At 39.7% G+C, this 21,355-nt stretch overlaps 1 protein-coding gene across 2 annotated transcripts; it reads right to left on the bottom strand.

The window, feature by feature from the left end:
* Positions 1–462: 462 nt before the first annotated feature.
* On the bottom strand, positions 463–16,769 carry LOC146662748 (uncharacterized). 2 transcript variants are annotated; one of them, XM_085419396.1, is made up of 4 exons: positions 16,485–16,769; positions 5,755–5,860; positions 4,243–5,343; positions 463–2,922 (listed from the first exon to the last, which is right to left on the bottom strand). In XM_085419396.1, exons 2-3 carry the CDS (start codon positions 5,770–5,772, stop codon positions 4,267–4,269), a joined length of 1,095 nt encoding a protein of 364 aa, XP_085275522.1. In that variant the 5' UTR covers positions 5,773–5,860; positions 16,485–16,769; the 3' UTR covers positions 463–2,922; positions 4,243–4,266. The 2 variants fall into 2 exon arrangements, with proteins under 2 accessions (XP_085275522.1, XP_085275523.1); XM_085419397.1 differs by having other exon boundaries at positions 463–2,919.
* Positions 16,770–21,355: the final 4,586 nt, after the last annotated feature.

Below are 21,355 nucleotides of genomic sequence, written 5' to 3'. Positions count from 1 at the left end.
TCATTGCAGAGTTTTGCACAACCCGAAGATGAGCCAGCCCTTTCCTGTTGAGACAACTAAACAGACTATTGCAATAGTTGAGTCTTGTAGACAAAAGCATGGATATCATCTCAAGTTCACTCATTGACACCATTAATCTAGGTTTTGAGATGTTCCTTAAATGAACAAAGCGGGTTCTTACTGTCTTATTTAAATTTCGCTTCAAAGTAAAAGCTTAATCAAAAACAACACCCAATATCAGCCTGTTGTCTCGTCCCACAGCAGATTAAAATAATGACCTAGGAATTGAATTTGAAAATAAATCAAATGTATTTTTAACATTACTTATTGTCCGAATAAAGATGAAATAAATAAGAATATTAAGTAATACAGATTAAAGTTCCAGTAGTATTTAAACAAAAAAAAGTTTGAAAACAGGAAATTAAAAATGGTCTCTGGCGTACGTTTAAATAAAGATTCAAATTAAATCAAAAATATTTTATTTTCCAGTCCAAAGCAAGTTCCCAACGTTTACAGATGATTCAGTTCATAAATTCACAATTGCATGTCGCCCTGGAGCTGGTCTCATCTTTAGGATGATGTTCCTAGCTGCTGATAACCATGCTAAAGCTCTGTCACGACTACAGCCATGTGAGACGTGCATGAGGCTCTTTACAGGATCATATATACAACTGTGCTTAATTACAGTAAAACTGAACAAAACAGAATTGTTGTATATCATGAGGTCTTTATGTCAATTACACAGTTTAACTGATTACATACCGTATTTTCACGACCATAAGGCGCACTTAAAAGTCTTAGATTTTCTTCAAAAAAGTACAGCGCGCCCTATAGCGCAGTGCGCCCTGTGTGTTGTAATGAGGAGGTAGTAGAGAACACCATGAGAACGCTAAAGGGTGAAGTGTGGCCGAGTTGGAGGAAAGACTCGAGCGGTGGATCATCGAGCAAAGAACGAGCAGGAGAAGCGTTTCGACGGTCACCATTCGGCTAAAAGCAGTTTCACTTTCACTTTTTATGAAACGGTGCCATTTTTCCATCAGGACCGGGACTACGGTAGCGCAGCAACTTCCAGCGGATTGTAAGGAAAAGCTGGCCATCTTCCGCTCATACTGTAGCAAACACATCGGCGACAAACACATCCAGCCCAGCCACATCACTAACATGGACGAGGTCCCGCTCACTTTTGACATCCCGGTGAGTCACACTGTGGAGAAGAAGGGGACCAGCACGGTAGCGATACGCACAACGGGGTATGAAAAGTCTTCTTTTACTGTTGTGCTTGGCTGCCATGCTAATGGACAGAAACTGCCGCCTATGGTGATTTTTAAGCAAAAGACTTTGCCTAAAGAGAAGTTTCCAGCAGGAATCATCATTAAGGCAAATGAAAAGGGCTGGATGGATGAGGAAATGATGAAAGACTGGCTGAGGGAGGTGTATGTAAGGAGACCAGGTGGTTTTTTCCACGCATCACCATCGCTCTTAATCTGTGACTCTATGCGTGCCCATCTCACAGCCAATGTGAAAAAACTAGTGAAACAAATGAACTGTGAGCTTGCTGTCATTCTGGGAGGCCTGACAAAGGAACTCCAGCCGCTGGACATCGGTGTGAACCGCCCATTCAAAGTAAGGCTGCGAGCGGCCTGGGAGCGATGGATGACCGATGGAGACCACAGTTTCACCAAGAGTGGAAGGCAGCGCCGGGCGAGTTACGCCACAATTTGCCAATGGATTGTAGATGCTTGGGCTAACATGTCTGCTGGCACTGTTGTTCGAGCTTTCGCAAAAGCCGGCATCATTTCCGAGGAGCCGCACGGCACGGAAAGTGACTCTGACAGTGAAGAAAGTGAACTTGGCATGTTTGATGGAGATTTAGCGCAGCTGTTCAATTCAGACACAGAGGATGAGGACTTCGATGGGTTTGATTGATGATAAAAATGTGAGTACCAAACTCAGGTTTGCTCCCGCTTTATTTTTAAATACGCATACGGTACTTGTATGCGCCCTATGATCCAGTGCGCCTTATGTGTGTGTTAAATACAGTAATGGCACACATAACTGAGACTGTGCCTTTTAGTACAGTGCGTCTTATGGTCGTGAAAATACGGTATATAGTTAAATACTTATGTGGTCCAACACGCAAATTTGGGGGATGGGGGGTGGACAAACAAACTAAGAGACGATGTCGCTTCTCTTGTTTTATAGTTTGCTGTCGCATTTCACTCATTGGCTAACAAGACTGAAAAGCTATTCGCTTAGCAAGCATGATCCTGGGGTGTTTCTGACAGGGAAGCTCACATAAACATTACCAGGTACCAACGTGATGCATTAATTTAACTTGACATCACAAGTCCAGGGCGCTGGTGTTGTGCCAAAGTTATGGTCTGCCAAAAACAGATGTCCAGTATTTGCCAAAAAGAGATGTTTATGTAAGTACATGTTTTTTGCACACTGGTAACAGTGAAACAGTTTATTTGCAGCGTGGGATCGTTTGTATTTGGAATATGAACGGAGATTCCTGAGGATTTTGTCACACTGGACACAGATGTAGCTCTTGGTGTTACGATGAGCTGAATGTGAGAAGCTTCTGTCACAGTGTCTACAGTTGTATGGTTTCTCTCCTGTGTGGATTTGTTCATGTCTCTTAAGCTGGCTGATAGTGGTGAAGGATGACCCACATTGGTCACACACGTGCTTTTTAACCCCACTGTTACAGAGTTCGTGTTTTTTGTAATTCACTCAGTGTGGGAAAGCCTCTCTCACACTCTTTGCAGTAGTTCATTTTATCTCCAGTGTGTCTACGCTGATGTATTTTCAGGCTTTCTGGTAATTGAAAGTTTTTCCACAAAGGTCACAGTGAAACTCTTTCCCACCACCACAGTGACGACAGGTTTGAGAATTGGATCCATCTGTGTCGCTCTGCTTCTAAACAAAGACACAAACACAGTAAGTCAGGGAATTCCTTCAACATTTTTATCCTGAAAATCGCCTGAAACAAAGAGCATCTCCCAATTTAATGTATTTGATGTAGAGGAACAGCAACAAGCACTGGTACTGTATAAGTTTTCTACAGTACCAGTTTTTCCTTCCCACTGTCACCAAAGTGCTTGCTCATAGGGGGTCATATGATTGTTGGGATTTTCTCTGTATCTATTATTGTAGAATCTACTGTACAATATAAAACACCTTGAGGCGACTGTTGTTGTGATTTGGCGTTATATAAATAAGATTGAATTGAATCTTGAAAATTGATGACTATGTCATAAATTGCAGGGACAAGGTTAAAAACTTGGGCGTGTGGTTCAACATGGCGCTCTCCTTCGAGTCTCATGTAAAAGAGACAACAAAGACCGCCTTTTGTCATTTGAGGAACATAGCTAAAATCAGACAAGTTTTATCAAACTACACTGCAGAGGTTCTTCTCCACGCATTTGTGTCTTCGCGTATCGATTATGGTAACGCTCTCCTTTCTGGGCTACCAAAGAAAGGTTTTAGAGGTTTACAGATGGTGCAAAATGCAGCTGCTCACATTTGAACTAAAACTGGAACATTTGAGCACAATACCCCTGCATTGAAATCACTTCATTGGCTACCTTGTGAGGTTCGACAGATTTTAAGGTCCTGCTGCTCACCTACAAGGCTTTAAATGGTTTGGCACCTTCATACCTCTCTGATCTTTTGAACCCTTATGTTCCATCCCATGCTCTCCGATCCCAGGATTCTGGTCATTCAAAAGTTCCTAGAGCCAGAAAAATAACTATTGGGGGAGCGTGCTTTTTCCTTTTCCTGCCCCGTTTTTGTGGAACAACCTCCCTCAAGATATTAGTGGAGCCTCTGTGGAGGTTTTTACAGCTAAGTTGAAGACCCACTAGTTCACCCTATCCTACACATCTTAATTATTGTTTTTAACTTTTATTGCTATGCATCACTTTCATTTATTTCTTTATTTTTAAATAGCTGTACAGAACTTTGTCTGAAAGCACTTCATAAATAAAGTTCTTCTTCTTATGTTTTTGTGTCTTTGTTTTCTGTTTACTTTTTTATTTTGATTAGAGAAAAGGTGAGCCTAGGTCCTATTAACCTATAACAACTGTGATACTTGCTTCTACTAATAACACTCAGCTTACTGGACGAAAATAACACATTTTTTCAATCAGTTCATCCAATATAACTCCATAAGTTTACTGATCTGACTTGTTCCAAACACTCAGTCTAATATAAGAAGATAATAATATAAATACATACCTCACAGTAACTGCACTTGTAGAGTTACTTTCTGGTGTGGATCTTTTGGTGTCTTCTCAGGGACTTTGGAGATTTGAAAGTCTTATCACACAGGTCACATTTATAAGGTCTCTCCTCATTGTGGGTAAACATGTGTTGTTTTAACTCTCCAGCTGTTGTAAATAGTTTTCCACACTGATCACAGAAATAAACATTATGTCCAGTGTGACTGCGTAAGTGTAGATTTCGTGACTCTATACGGCGGAATGTTTTTCCACAAAAATCACATGGGTACGCTTTGCTTCCAGAGTGGGTAACTTGATGACGCTGTAAGTACGTACTGTGAGCAAAAGCTTTACCACACTGATCACAGCTGTACGCTTTAACTCCAATGTGGACGAGTTGGTGTCTTTTTAAGCCTCCAGGCTGGGTAAAAGATTTTCCACACAACTCACAGCTGTACGGTTTAATTCCACTGTGGATGAGTTGGTGTGTTTTCAGGTGTTCAGCCTGGATAAAAGATTTTCCACACAAGTCACAGCTGTACGCTGTAATTCCACTGTGGATGAGTTGGTGTGTTTTTAAGGTTTTAGCCCAGGTAAAAGATTTTCCACACAAGTCACAGCTGTACGGTTTAATTCCACTGTGGATGAGTTGGTGTGTTTTTAAGCTTCCAGGCTGGGTAAAAAATTTTCCACACAATTCACAGTTGTAGGGTTTAACTGCACTGTGGATAAGTTGGTGTGCTTTCAGGTATTGAGCCCGGGAAAAAGATTTTCCACACAAGTCACAGGGGTACGCTTTAATTCCTCTGTGGAGGAGTTGGTGTGTTTTCAGGTGTTGAGGCCGGGTAAAAGATTTTCCACACAAATCACAGTTGTAGGGTTTAACTCCACTGTGGATAAGTTGGTGTGCTTTCAGGTATGGAGCCCGGGAAAAAGATTTTCCACACAAGTCACAGCTGTACGCTTTAATTCCACTGTGGATGAGTTGGTGTGTTTTCAGGTGTTGAGCTCGGGTAAAATTCTTCCCACACTCGTCACAACTGTATTTCTTCTCCCCCTTTCTTCTGTGAGGTTTGTCGGCCTCCTGAGAGCGCTCACTTCTCGCTCCATGTTGGTCCTGCAGTGACAGAGATACAAACAGAGGCAGTGAGTGAAATGCAGTCCTGGAACAAACTGAAACTGCCTCCATTAGTGGAATCAAAGAGGTCAAGAAACACGTTGTAGGTGTGTTACCACCACCTTCTGGTGATAGTTTCCCACTACAATGATGTGCTACAATAAGACTTGTCAAAGGGGAAAATCTTTTATGTCATAAAAATATTGTGAGTTCAACTGATGATGATGTTGTTTCAATGTGTGCTGATAAAATATGATCTTTGTATTTTCTTATAACTTCTGTGGTTTTTGTTTGTGAATGTAGCTTCTGTATGTGTGGAGGAGGAGCCCAGAATGGAAAAGATAAAGCTGCTGTTAACAACCAGCTGTGCACACAGTTTCAATAACAGTGTAACTGAGATACTTTTCTCACCTCCTGTGTTGAAGTCATTGTTTCCTCTCTAGTGGCTGAGCTGAGTCCAAATGGCTGAAACTGTTCCTCTGCTGCTCCACCAGACTCTTCTCCTCCTGTTACTCAGCTGGGACACAAAAGTATAGATATGTATTTTATCCCTGACAAGAAGAAGCAGAGCAAATAAACATTACGACACTCATCAGTAACAATACCTATGAAGGAGGGGTGGAGCAGGACCGGAATACAGTATTCGGAAAGGCACACAAAAAAAACAAACAAAAAAACAAAAAAATAATAATAATAATAATTATTTCTTTACGAATATTTATTTCGAACAAATACTTAAAAAATATTTTTATTTGGGAACAAGGGAAAACTTTATATGAAACAGCTGAGTTTCCTTGAGAGACTGCAGAACAGTACTGGATGAGTGAGTGACGTGTGAAAGAGGTGACTGACACAGGCTGCTCCACACAGTGACAGAGACGGCTCGGCTGAGCGAAAAAAACACTGAACTGCATCACTATTTTTGTTCAATAGATTTTTTGGACCTTAACTGTGTTCTGGAGGCAGTTTATAGGTTTCGCGAAGATCGGGAGATTATTTCATTACGCTGCGCTATTGACATCTGCATTCGGGTGCTCTTATGTTCACTCTGTTTACGTAGCTCTGTTAGCTTGGTAATTTAGACAACAGGCTGTTGACAGAGTAACGATAAAGTTCGGTAAAAAGGTTAAAACAATGATTGTGTCGAATGTATGCACTTGTGCGAGCTATATAGTACATTTAGGTTACTTAGGTATTTCAACCTATGCTAAGGTTAACCTTAGTTGTTGGTTTAACCATGGTTGAGGCAATGGCTGTTATGTTATTTTCTTTTCAGTGACGTTACATGTTCATTGCTGGATTTATGGAAAGAAAAAATCAACTAATACTGCCTATCCATAGTTGCTATAATGGATACAATTAAAGAATACTTACACTATAACATTAATTACAAGCGTAACACAAAAAATTGATTTTTATGCCCAGCTTGAATTTTACTCAAATACAAATACTTTTCCCCCCTCAATAAATACAAATACAGATACTGGCTGCTTTGCACATCTCTACTATGAAGCTTCAAGGTGAAATCCCAGGAGCAACTACAAAAAGAAAGTCATCAGCTGCCTACAAGAACTTGAAAGGGAAAAGGCCACTGAGTAGGGCTGGGCGATATGGCCTAAAATTCATAAGGTGATATAATTTGAAGCATGTGCGGTAACGATATATATCGTGATATATTCTTTTCTTCTGTATAACGTATTTTCCACACTAAAAATCCTTTAATTTTCTCAAAAATCGAGAGTGTGCCTTATGTATGAATTCTGGTTGTGCTTACTGACCTCGAACCGATTTCTGCGTGCAGAAATCTGTTAAAAAAATGTTTTAGTACGGTGGTTCCCGACAAGATGGCAGCCTGAAAAGAGTTGCTCTGCAACTTGCACACTGAAAATAGATACAGTAATAGCATGCACCGTCTTTTTTGGAACATTGTGTATTGGCACATGTATGTGAAATGCCCTTAAATAACTAGCCTTTGTGAACTAATGCGGAAACGGCAAACCAGAAGGGCGCAGCGTGCTAAAGACCCTCCGACTGAACAACAAGCTTAAACTACTAAGAAAATGGATGCCTACGTCAGCAGGCCTCAGGAAGACCCAGCCGCTGCGACGTGTGTAGCCTCGGGAGGAGAATTAACACTAAACGAGTTGGTTGCGGATTTAAGAATCATTCGGACATCGACAAATAATATTGAAAAGGACACGAAACAGATAAAAACGACTGTTCAGGAGATCGGAGGTAAAATCAATGCGTTGAGTGCCCGCATGGAAGAAGTGGAAAGTCGGGTTGCAACTCTTGAGGAGGCAACCCATGCGTCAGAGCAACAATTACCCACTATTCAAGAAGAAATTAAGAACTTACGGAACCATATTGAAGATCTGGACAACAGAGGACGGCGCTGTAATATCAGGATAATTGGTATACCTGAGTTAATAGAAGGAGAGGATATGATCAAGTTCTTACAGCGGGAGATCCCCATAATGTTGGATTTAACTTTGGAGCCCCGTACGCTAGATATACAGCGAGCGCATCGTGTTCCTATGGGTCCACCGAAACGGAGTAGGAGAGAGGGAGAACGACCGCGGCCTGTTATGGTTAACTTACTCCGTTATCGGGATAAGGAAGACATCCTTCGGGCGGCCAGAGAGAAAGGCCAGATTCTATGGCGTGGGGCGAAGATAATGTTTTTTCCGGATTACTCCCGACGAACCATGGACTGGCGCATGTCTTTCAAACAAATTAAGTTGGAGTTGAGAGAAAAAGGAGTGGAATACTCGCTGCTTTTCCCCGCTACTCTAGAAATAAAACGCAATGGAGCAAGGCACAGATTTTCTTCACCGGAGGAGGCTGCAAAATTTATTAAGAATATGTTCCCTTAAGATAAGTGACACTTTCTGCCTTTTTTTTGTTTTGTTTTGTGATCGGGGATGGTGAAGTACTTTACCATATGTAAGTGCGTTTAACGTGTTGTTAGATGGATTTGGTGCAGGGATTTTCTTTTTTTTTTTTCCCTTTTACTCGATTAATTTAAATATCCCTATAAACTACTAGTTATGTGCTGGGTTGCTAGCCGGGCACCGGTGACCACCAACCCTGGGTTTTCCAGTGTTAGCAAGAATTAGTCTTGCCTTTTGTTTTTTCCTTTTTTCTGGCTGGAGTTTTGCTGGAGCTGTTTTCAGTTTGTTTCTATTTATTTTGAGTCCTTGTATTTATAAATTGGTTTATCTTCACATAAAACCACCCTCTATAATGGATATATTTATGAATTGGAGTATTATATGGAATTCCACATTGTAACATGGATAAACAGACAGATTTCAAAATAGCCAGCTGGAATGTTAAGGGGTTGAATAACGGGATTAAGAGGAAGAAAATATTAACATATTTAAAGTTATCAAGAGTTGATATAGCCTTTATTCAAGAAACACACATGTGTAAGTCAGAAACTTTAAAACTTAAATGTTCCTGGGTAGGTAAAGTCTTTTCCAGTCCTGGAACTGGTAAAAGCAGGGGAGTGTCGGTTCTGATTCATAAAGCAGTTAGCTTTACTGAAACAAAAGTAATACCAGATAAGGAAGGTAGATTTATATTGGTTTATGGACAATTACTGGACACACCAATAATTTTATGTTTTTATGTAATATCTATGCACCTAATGCGGACATACCCGCCTTTTTTCATAACCTGTCACAGTATCTTTTGGAATTAGAAGGTGCACAAATAGTGGTAGGAGGAGATTTTAATCAAATACTGGATCAAGACCTAGATAGATCACTTCCTAGGAGAGGCACAGAGAGTAAATCTGTAGTTGCCATAAGGCAGATGACCTCAGATTTGGGTCTGAATGATATTTGGCGGACAATGCATCCAGAAGGCAGGGAATATTCATTTTACTCTCCGCCTCACTACTTTCTGGGCAGGGATAGCTCAGTAGGTAGAGTGGTTGCCCCATGATCGGAAGGTCGGGGGTTCGATTCCCCTTAACAGCTACCCCTGAGCAAGGTACCGTCCCTACACACTGCTCCCCGGGCGCCCAATGGCTGCCCACTGCTTCACTGAGTGAATGGGTTAAATGCAGAGAGCAATTTCCCCACGGGGCTCAATAAAGTACAATAATGTACACACTTTCTTCTTCTTTCTTCTTCTTATTTCTGAAGCCTTAGTGAATAATTCTATAGATTCAAGTATTGGTAATATAGTAATTTCGGACCATGCGCCAATTTTTCTATGTCTTGGAAATATTTTACAGATTCCTCCAAGCCGCAGATGGCGTTTAAATGTGTCCTTAATTAAAGACTCTGGTTTTATTAAATTGATAAGAGATGAAATACAATTTTACAAACAGACAAATAATCGAGAGGACACTACATTGGCTACTTGGTGGGATGCTATGAAGGCATACTTAAGGGGGAGAATAATTTCTTACGCTTCCTTTAAAAAGAAGGCAGCTAACAAGAATATCATTACGTTAGAAGCCAAATTAAAGGCACTTGAGGCAGTACATTCCCATACAAAAGACAGAGTTACGTTGAATAAAATCGTTAAAGTTAAATATGAGTTGAATGTACTGTACAACAGAAAGGCAGAATACGCTTTATTTCGCATTAATCAAGCATATTGGGAAATGGGAGAAAAGCCGAGTCGTTTATTAGTATACCGTCTTAAACAGAAAGACAGTATGAACCATATCCCAGGCATACGACAATCAGATGGGGTTATTTCAACTTCTATTAGACATATAAATGATGGATTCAGGGCCTTTTACAATAATCTTTATTCTACACAAGGTAGTTTAGATGAACAGAAATTCGAAGCATTTTTTACTGATTTAAACCTGCCACAGCTTTCTACTACTGACCAGCTGATTATAGATGCTCCAATTACAGTGGAGGAGATTACCCATGCAATTAACAGTATGCCACTTAATAAAGCTCCAGGATTAGATGGGTTACCATTGGATTTCTATAGAGCATTTGAAGATATGTTAAGTCCCCTGTTGCTCGATGTTTATAATGAGGCGTTCAAAGTAGGCTCATTACCTCAGTCAATGCACTCTGGACTTATAACATTTATTCTTAAAACTGGGAAAGACCCTTTAGACCCAAGTGGTTACCGCCCTATATCTTTGCTGAATTCTGACCAAAAAATCTTGGCAAAGGTCTTAGCGGGCCGATTAAAAGCAGTAATGGCAAAAATAATTCATGCAGACCAATCTGGTTTTGTTCCAAACCGCTATGGTTCAGATAATATTAGACGGTTGGTTAATTTGCAAAATTATGTATATGATTCAGTATATCCAACAGTGGCCCTATCGCTGGATGCTGCAAAAGCTTTTGATTGTGTTGAGTGGGATTATCTGTTTAAGACATTAGAAAAGTTCGGTTTTGGTGATAATTTTATTAGGTGGATAAAGATATAAGATTCGCCTTCAGCGCGAGTATTGACGAATGGGCTCATATCAGACCTATTCCTTTTACAGAGATCCACAAGACAGGGTTGTCCCCTTAGCCCCGGTCTCTTTGTAATTGCTATAGAGCCTCTGGCACAAAAACTGAGAAATAATGTAAATGTATTTGGAATTTCGATGGGTAATAGTCAACATAAGCTTCTATTATATGCAGATGATATGTTGTTACTTATGACCCAGCCTGGGAAGTCAATTCAAGCCCTATTAGAACATATAGAAAGCTTTACGCTGCTTTCAGGGTATCGTGTCAACTGGGATAAATCAGAGGCAATGCCTATGTCAGGACACTGCCCCCATACTTTATTTAAACAGTGGGAGTTTCGGTGGTCCGTGAATGGTTTGAGGTATTTGGGGATACAAATTACCTCGGATTACACTAAGATGGTTCAAGCAAATATGGAGCCAATGATTGAAAGAATAAAAATGGAATTTGGTAGATGGTCCAGAGTGCGTCTCACAATATGGGGTAAAATTAGTTGTATTAAGATGATGACTGCACCCATGATCTTTTATATTTTATCTAATATTCCATTACACATTCCAGATAAGTATTTCAAAGATCTGGACTTTTTGATCCGGCAGTTTCTTTGGGGTAGTTCACCACATCGTTTAAATATTAGGAAACTTCAAGCGAGTGTAAAACAAGGAGGTTTTTCATTGCCTAATTTCCAATGGTATTATTGGGTGATGAACGTGAAACAACTTAGAGCTTGGTTACCTACTGCACCAGTTAAACCCATCTGGTCCCATATATAGAAGAGCAGGAGCTCCAGCCCCCATCATGTACACTTTCTACAGAGGCACCATCGAGAGCATCCTGTCGAGCTGCATCACTGTGTGGTTTGGAGCCTGCAATGCGTCCTGCCATAGAACCCTCCAACGCATAGTGAGAGCTGCAGAGAGGATCATTGGTGTCTCTCTCCCCTCCCTCCAGGACATTTACAGCACCCGTCTCACTAAAAAAGCCCTTTGCATAGCGGCTGATCCCACGCACCCAATGCAAAGCTTCTTCAAGCTGCTGCCGTCAGGGAGGAGACTGCGGAGTCTCCAGGCCAGGACCAGCAGACTGAAGGACAGCTTCATCCATCAGGCTGTCAGGAAGCTAAACTCCCTCCCGATTCTGCCCCCCTCTCCCCTCTTCTCCACCACGGTCTCACTGAACTCTGTCACACACACACACACACTCACTCTCTGACGCACTCACTGGCCTGCTCCAGTCACTTTGTGGAGCATTGGACTGCTTAAGCATTGGACCTCATAAGACTTTGTTGTTACACTATCTCTTACCGTACACTACTAAATCCCCATTTGCACTATTTGCCTATTTTGCACCACTATGCCTTCTTACTTGAATATTGTATATTGTATATTGCATAGCTTTTTTTTGTTATACGTAAAATTGTATTGTATTTATTTAAATTTTTACTTTTTAATTATTTTATTTGCATTTTTCTAATCACTAGGGTTTGAGAGTAACGCAATTTCTATTCTGTGTATGTCCTGTACATGTGGCAGAATTGACAAATAAAGTTGACTTGACTTGATAGAGACGGAAGTTAATGGCGGTATTTCTCCTTGGAGGGAGCTGTTTGATACCAGTCATAAAACTACCCATCCTATAATTGCAAACGCGAAGACATTGTGGTGTAAATTACATAGGGTGGGTCGCTGGGACTTTATTAAATCACCTTCGGCAACCTTATGGGGGAATAAAAGAATTTTAATTGGAGGGACATCGGTTGACTGGCTACAGTGGCGTAAAGCAGGCATCCTTAATGTATCAGATTTATTTGACTGTGGGACTAAATGTTTTTTAAGCTTTGATAAAATTGTGGAGTTATATAAGTTGAAGCGTAATCAATTCTGGAGATATGTCCAAATACATAGTTCATTATCGAAGTGGCTGGGAACCCCCTTGAGTTGTCCTGTGGGCAGCCCTGTGGAAGTCCTGCTCTCAAGATCACCCTTGGGTAAAGGCATTACCTCTAAGATTTATCACTTATTGCAAGAACGGTCAGCTGACCCTCTCCTTAAAGTTAAGGGCTACTGGGCCCAGGACATGGCATTGGACATATCTTCAGTTGAATGGGATTCATGTTTTCAAAGTGTTAATACTATGTATAAAGAAACAGGCAGTAGATTTATTCAACTTAAGATAATCCATAGGTGGCATCGAACACCGCAACAATTGTATAAATGGAACCTGGCCTCTACGGACGAATGTTGGAGATGTGATGGTCAAAATGCCTCGATTTTACATATCTTATGGAGCTGTTCGGCACTTCGAGATTGGTGGGAAAATATAATGGAGGTAATTTTCAGTGTTTTAAAAAGGAGATTTGGTATCTCACCAAAACTGTCCATACTTGGTATAACCACAGAACTTTCTGATGGAGATTTTTCTAGTTATACAAAAAGATGGATTATTCTGGCTCTTACTACGGCCAAACGGGTCCTACTAAGACATTGGCGGAAAAAGAACCCCCCTCCCTATGAAGAGTGGCTAAAGACAATGGCTAAGTTGGCGTCTTGTGAAAAAGTGACTTATGGTTTATTAGATATATTGCATCAATATGATTGTATTTGGTCCCCCTTTACAAGCTGGCTTTCTGTAACTTGAAGAACAGAAGAGTAATGATAGAGTGGTGGTGTGGGGATTGGTGTGCGAAGAAAGAATAGGATAACTTTCCTTTGGTTGTTTTTTTTTGTTTCTGTTGTTGTGTTTTGTTGTTGTTTGTTTTTGTTTGTTTGTTTTTTAAACTATTTATTTATGTAGTTATTCTTAAGTTCTGTTATTGAAGTTTAAAATGAAATAAATAAAAATTGTTGATGACAAAAAAAAAAATGTTTTAGTACAACTTTGGTAAGCCGCACAGCTTGATGGATTGTCAGAGCATTATGGCTGCCGTAGTGAAAAGCTTCGCGGAGTAATCTGGGTCCAAAACTCCGTCAACTTCAGGTCCCAAAGTCAAACGAATACTAAGAGTTAAAAACGGTCTAAATTCTTTCATCTTTAATTAAATCATCAGCGTTGCTGCTTTATCGGGTGTAACAATTAAGTTTTACATCGATGCAGCCATGAAAACAGAATTTATTAAATTTAACAGAGATAGAAGTTAACAGGAAGTTAGCTCGCTAGTTTACACCTAAACATGACATGTTCTAAGAGATTTTTGAAACTAATTCAAACGTACAGCTCTGCTATCACTTCCAACATAAATGAAGACAGAAAACTAAACAGCAGTGGCCTTTGAGGGGTTACTGAAGTCTGACTACCTGATATATAATGTTGTGCTACGTGATTGCTAGCGACACAGCTATGTTAGCATAACATTAGCACAATGAAGCTGGAGGATGAACGCCAACTTTTTTTTCACTCATTAAAAGTTAACGTGAGGGATTCTGGTGGTCAGGGACAAATGCAATCGTATAGCAGGATGCTGTACACGGGCCAAACTTCAGTCAGGAGAACAACTGAGATTATTCATCCACAATACGAGGTTAGTTATTAATATACTGCAACAACATGGGAATAGAGCAGCTGCGAGAGAATTCAACATTAATGAATCAATGTTACGGAAGTGGAGGAAGCGCAGTTTTTGGCTTTCCCCAAATTTCAAAAGGGCTTCATCTCTTTGCTATGACTGTCGCTTGGCATAATTTGCAGATGATAATGGTTTTAGCCGCTGCGATGCTTTCGACCAAAACAGGCGCAGCTTGATGACATCATCAACATGCGCTATCGCGATAGAGCGATATAGTCAAAATCTCTATTGTTGGTCAAATTTATATTGTTTCTATCGTATATCGTTTATATCGCCCACCCCTACCACTGAGCTCCCTGCATACCACCACCTTTACACAGGGGATGCTACACCCTGTATATATTTCAAAATAAAAAATAGCTCAGTTTCCTACAATGGCGGCAGCCAGTTAGTTTTAATATTACTCTTATTATTCTTTCTGGGTCACAAAATAAACGTTTAACATCTTTTTTGTCTTTCACTACTCAGGTTAAACATGATATATGAGTCACTTGGATAACTTAGAAATGTTATTGTTTGGCTTTTTTTAGTATTTTATTTGTTCCTGAGTAAATCGGTTTGGCTGAGATTAAAGTTATAGTTTTTACACAGCTGAATAAACGTCAAGCAGACAGCTGATTATCAGAAGTGTGAGATGCTCGAGAATATACTCCGATGTAGACGGCTGAGTTTATTAAACTCCACCGAAACAATCTGCAAATGTAATTAAAATGTAATAAAAATGGTAAAATGGTAAATGGCCTGTATTTGTATAGTGCTTTACTAGTCCCTAAGGACCCCAATTGACCACATTCCTATAACGATCCCACACACATTAGGTGGTACTCCATTATAACACAAAATTCCTTTATTTAACACATCACCAAGACCATCTGTGACAGCGTTCAAGTTTTACAACAACTAAAAGGGAAACAGAAAATACACACTGATATATTACATACATACGAATTTATAAGTTAAATATAGTGTACAATAACCAAGCTGTTATCAACCATCATTAACTATTGAACCTGCATTTTTGTTGAAGCAGTCTTCAGAAATGGGAAATTATTACATTCAGAAATCACATAATTTCCACATTCATGGCTGCATCAGCAGATATTCAAAAATACATAATTAAAATCACCTTGTTACCTGCAAACATTAAACGTGTTCTCAGGTACATTTGTGATCATTTTCAAGTTGTATGGCTTTAACAATGTGACATTTTCTCCCAAAATCACAATACCATCTCATTCCTTTTTGTAGAGGCAGGCATTTTAAAATGTTTACATTTTTAGGTCTTTATTTATTTAACTTTTTTACAATCCCAACCAGCACAGTCACTGGGTACTTTTGTGATTGTTTTCCTTCTCTATAAGGGACAGGTTCAAAGGTTAAAGGTCTCTCTTACTTTCAGTGCTGCCACATGTGGATTTAAGTCCGCACTGCACTGTGTGTGTCTGTTCCCTGATTCAGTAAAACACGTGCAGCTCTCCCAAAATGTGGGCGCATCACAGTTTTTTGGCCTCGTCTTATCTGTTTATCTTATCGGTATACAAGGCTCGCAACAATACAAATGGAAAATGTAATGTTAGTGTCATGTTGTTCAACAATTTCTACAAGAAAGCGGCTGGACTTCTTTAAGTTTGGTAAAACACGTTTCACCGCTCATACAAACCATTATGACGGAATTATAGAAAACACTGCATCAAAAACACAAAAAAAGTTGTTTCAGACATGTTGATCTCAGCAAAGGAGAATCACACCAAAACTTTCTTTGTGAGTACGGGCAGCTGCACCTAAAGGCACAATGAATAGCGAGCACACATTGAACCGTACATAACGCTGTAGGGGCGTAAGGTCTTTTAATCGTGGATGTAGTCAACGCGGTAAATACAAATGAGGCTGTAGAGGTTTGGTGCAGGCAGAAAAACAGCTGCAGGGACAATGAAAAGACTTTTCTGCTCCAACTTCTCCCAGCATGCTGAGCTAATGATTAGTTGGTGTTTTTCTCCAAACACTCTCTCACTCTTCTCTCAACGTGTTCACAATAAACTGTGAACAGACACCGAGGAGAGCAGCAGAAGACCTCATTCAGGAGCTAAACTCAACATGAACTGAACTCACAGTAAAGTTAGCTCGGTGCTTACCTTTAGATGAGCCCACAAACCGAGAGAAACTCCGCGATGAAGCTGCAACTCTTTCCAAACACAGGAAACAGATCAGGGAGCAGAGACCCACGTGGTTCACGCTGATCTCAGCTACGATCCAGGAGACAAGGGTGGGCAGATCGATGCAGATATCGATCAGGACGTTGGTAGTGGTTTATGATCGATACTTTAGTTTGTTTCTCTCCTCTAAGTTCACTACTTTACTCCCGTTTCATGAAAAAGCAGCTCTCTCTGCTCGACTCCTCTCTTGCACACATGCTTTGCTCCGCCCCATTTTCTGCTCTGCTGTGATTCGTTGCTATGCGGTCACGTGACTCAGAAGCTACATTTGGGGGGTGTCCAAATTCATGAGCCGCGTCCTCTTTTTTTTTTTTTAAATAAACTTTATTAAGAAACAGTATACAGAACATGTATACAACCAGAACAAAATTATTATATATGCCAGAGGGTGTGATACAAAGAATTTAATACATTCAAATAATTTGTAATTACTACAAATAGTAATAGTTTTCATAGCCTTTTATTTGAGTGATCCACTAATCAATTTTATGTAACATAAAACATCATTAAAGTAATGTTTAAAATTAGGTTTTTTGTTACTGTATTTGCATTTGTGAAAATAAAATTTAGCTAAGACAACTAACAAGTTTATTATAAAGTAAGCATCTTCTTTTTTTTTTGCCTTCGAAAGAAACAAAATACAAGATTTTCCCATTTCACAGTAAAGTCATTATAGAGATGTCCAACAATGAATCTACTGAAGTCTTTCCAAAATGTTCTAGCGTATGAACAGATCCAGAAAAGGTGTTGCACAGTCTCAGGATGGCTTCCACAAAATCCACAGTTCACATTTATGTCCCTTTTGAACTTTGTCACCTAATGATTAGCAGGATAAAATTTATGCAGTATTTTAAATGAGACTTCCTTCACTTTATTCGTTACCAGTTACTTGTTAGGAATTGTCCATACTCTTTTCCAGTTAATGTCACTGACAAAGAAATTCCGATAAGAGACCACATGTGGAATAGTTAGAGATTCTGTCTGGAACAAAGCACGGATATTCTTATTACTTTTACTACGGTTTGTTAGACAGATTCTTCCTATGTGTGAATCTAAAGGGTTGGGGAGAGAAACAGATGATATGCAAGGTTGAATACCTTTAAAAAGCATTATAATACCCGTAGGTATTGCATCAAATAATATGGCATATTCTTTGGGTGTGGCTGGAAATTTATAGGTGTTTAAGAATTCTGAATAGGACATAAGCTGCCCATTAGGATTAAACAGCTGATTCACTAAAACAATCCGTTTCTCAACCCACCTAGAAAAAAAAAGATTTATTTTCATACACTATGTTCCTATTATTCCAAATTGAATACGTATGGGGTGTAAAGTTGTGTTTATATATAAGGGACCAAGCTAATAGAAGTTGTTTGTGAAGCATCGAAAGGTTTTCTGGAAGCTTATCTATATTATAATCACAACCTAAGATAACTTAGACCACCAAACTTCCAAATGGATACCGGATTTTTAAGAAAATGTTTAGCCCAATTAATCTTAAATGTATTGTTTAGAGTAGTAAAATCCAAAACATTGAGACCACTGTGTTCATAGTCATTCATCAATACACTTTTTCTGATGTAATGTAATGTGTCCTGTTTTTCCAGAGGAAGTTGAAGAGCATTCGGTCGATATCCTTACAAGTTTTGCCGTCCACATGCGGAGAAATTGCTGCATAAGTCAGTCGACACAGACCTTCTGCTTTTGAGAGCAATACCCTTCCTCTTAAACTTAAATCTCTCTGCAACCATTGATTTAATTTGGTTTGAGATTTTTTAATAATTGGGGGACAATTTAGTAAAATTCTGTCTTTTGGATCTTTGCAGATAATCAGACCTAAATATGTTGCTTCATTTTTAACTGTTATATTACAAATACTCTGAACACTACACTCTTTGACAGGCAATAATTGACATTTATTTAAGTTTAGGACCAATCCAGACCCTTTTGAGAAATCCTCTATTACGTGTAAAGCAATTGGCACTTGGCTGGCATTTTTAAGAAAAATTGTGGTATCAGGCTATGACAGCGTTGATGGAGTTTTTAAATTGTGTTGATCGGCCACGTAAAACCAGAGTTATGTTAAAAATATATGAAATATTTGGTTTTCTTCCTGAATACTATCATTGTTTATATTTACTGCGGGAAGAAACGGTAAAAACTGTGTTTCATAAGGAAAATGCCATAAAGCACTTTCCACCTGTGAGCGAAGACAAAACCAAAAAACCCCACCCTTTCCTAATGGTCAAAAAATGTACCATGTCGACCAATCAAAAGATTCCAGATAGCAAGACGACATTGAATCGATGTTGATTTTTCATCCAATCCGTCGTTATGGTCAGGGTTGAAATGTCACTGTTGTAACAACATTGAAATACTGTGGTAAACCCATGGTCTTACTATAGGGACGTTGAAATGATGTTGATTTACCGTTGTTTTTTTGTCATTGATATTTGATCTATTTGTAGTCGACCAGGTGACAACAACAACGTCGAGAAAACGTCTATTTATAGTTGACCATCATTCCGCGCCGGACACCATCAAAAAGCCATCGATTTCTAGTAGTGCATTAAATTGCATTGCAACTGAGCGGGTATAAAGTACCGGAGAAAGTGGATTTATTGTTCTTTTGTTATCAATGACTTTGGTCTAGTTCACCAGCTTTGAAAAATCGTGTCGACCTGCAATTTATGTATAGTTGAGCGGGAAATTAAAGCAGCGATCACTTGGACTATTCCGCAGCACCCCTCTCACAGTGGTACATCCCTCCAGGTAACCATTGTCTTGTACAGTAGAGCGGGACATTAGATTTACTCTCAGCGGAATTGACCGGAGAAGGCATCAGTTCATGCACTGCACTGGCCTGCACCACGATTAGTATAAGGTAAGAATGAATGAATTTTCTTCTATTTGTTATTTCCACAGTTGCATTTGAATAACAGTAAAAAACTCGTTAATGTACAGTTTCTGACAAAATGTGGGAGCCCGAAATTGTGTCCACTTTTCATCTTACAACTCAGCTGGAGTTTCATACTTTTCTGTTATATTCTGTTACAAAGCTAGCCTAACGCTTCGAGGGTTCCTTTGTTAGCCTTGCCGTCGCCTCGGCCACCATTGACCCAGACTGTCGCTCTGTCTTTGCCTTTTTGCATAGTACTAAAAAAAAAATAGTGTAAATCTGTGATATATGATTGGTAAATGTAAAGGTAACTGTATAAATGTGTTCAATGACTTTGTTACTTTTGATGATTGGAGAGCACCCGCTTCAATTCGCACACGAAAACTTTAGACTCAGTTCGAATGCTCACGCGGCATGTCCACGTGACTTTACGTTGCACGCTCACCTTTACGTTGCACGCTCACCTTTACGTTGCACGCGTACATGACTTTCCGTTTGTGCCTTGAATAATGAATAAGGCTACGTCCACACGTACCAGGGTATTTTTGAAAACGCAGATTTTTCTATGCGTTTACACCTTTCGTCCACACGTAAACCTCGTTTTCGTTCGCTGAAAACGGAGATTTTTAAAAACGCCTGCCAGGGTGGATATTTTCGAAAACTCAAGTTTTTGCATTTACGTGTGGATGAGGAAAACAGAAAACGCAGCGTCAAAGGTGTGCGCCTATTTTGACGTCACACTGTGCACGTTTTTCTTTCGGTGCAATGAATTTCTACAATGGCGGACTTAGACAAACTTATACTTGAATGCAGAATGTTAAGCCATCACTTATGGATATATTAGTTTTTCGCCTCCCACTGCTTAAACCTGAACAACCACTTTATGAAGTGGTTCTGAGTGAGCTGGAGCTGTTTTGCAAAGAAGGATGGGCAAGGATTTCAGTCTCTAGATGTGCAAAGCTGGTAGAGACAGACCCTAAAAGACTGGCAGCTGGAATTGCAGCAAAAGCTGGTTCTACAAAGTATTGACTCAGGGGGCTGAATAATTACACACAGCCCACTTTGCAGTTATTTATTTGTAAAAAATGTTTGGAATCATGTATGATTTCTGTTCCACTTCTCACGTGTGCACCACTTTGTGTTGGTCTTTCACCTGGAATTATAAATGTACATTAATACATTCAATAAAATTGATTCATGTTTGTGGCTGTAATGTGACAAAATGTGGGAAAGTTCAAGGGGGCCGAATAATTTTGCAAGCCACTGTAAGCGGGAGATTTTCCCAACGAAGAACCACTTACTGCTTAAAAGATAGAGAGTTAAAGTAGACTGTATACCCTCAGGTTAACTTTAAACGTATTGTTGAAGTCAGAGGCAGCATAAAAGTGACCCCCCCTTAGACTGATTTCTAGTTCTAGTGTCTTTATATTCCAGTGAGTTCTGCTTTTAGTTAGCAAACATAAACTAATGTAAGTCTATTAACGGCAACTGACTAACCAACCCGGTGAGTCGAGTCCCCTCGAGCAGTGCTCACTGACCAAGCCTAACACCAAACTGATGAAAACATGGTAGCATTTAGTCTGCATTTATAAATAAGGCAGCATTTATTTAAAACCTGCAACAATCTCTCCCAAAGTGATTGCAGTCACTTCAAGTCAGAGCGCAACTGTTTGCAGAAAGTTGGCCTCTTATAAGATGAGCTCCCTTATTCATTGTATTCCCAGAGTAATTCCCAGAGTATTTTATTTTCTTTAATAAATATCGATGTTTGGTGTCACTGTATTGAGACAACATCACAACGCAAAATATCAAGATGCTGTGCTGTATCGATCCCCCCCCCCACCTCTACCGTATTACGGGTGAAAACACCAGTCAGCCAGAAGATCAAAAC

The sequence above is a fragment of the Rhamphochromis longiceps genome, linkage group LG9, assembly GCF_057381845.1.
Source record: "Rhamphochromis longiceps isolate RC_006_pf linkage group LG9, R_longiceps_female_GT1.1, whole genome shotgun sequence".
Classification (NCBI taxonomy): domain Eukaryota; kingdom Metazoa; phylum Chordata; class Actinopteri; order Cichliformes; family Cichlidae; genus Rhamphochromis; species Rhamphochromis longiceps.
The sequence above is the reverse complement of the archived record's forward strand: the minus strand, read 5'-3'. Positions and strand labels throughout refer to the sequence as shown.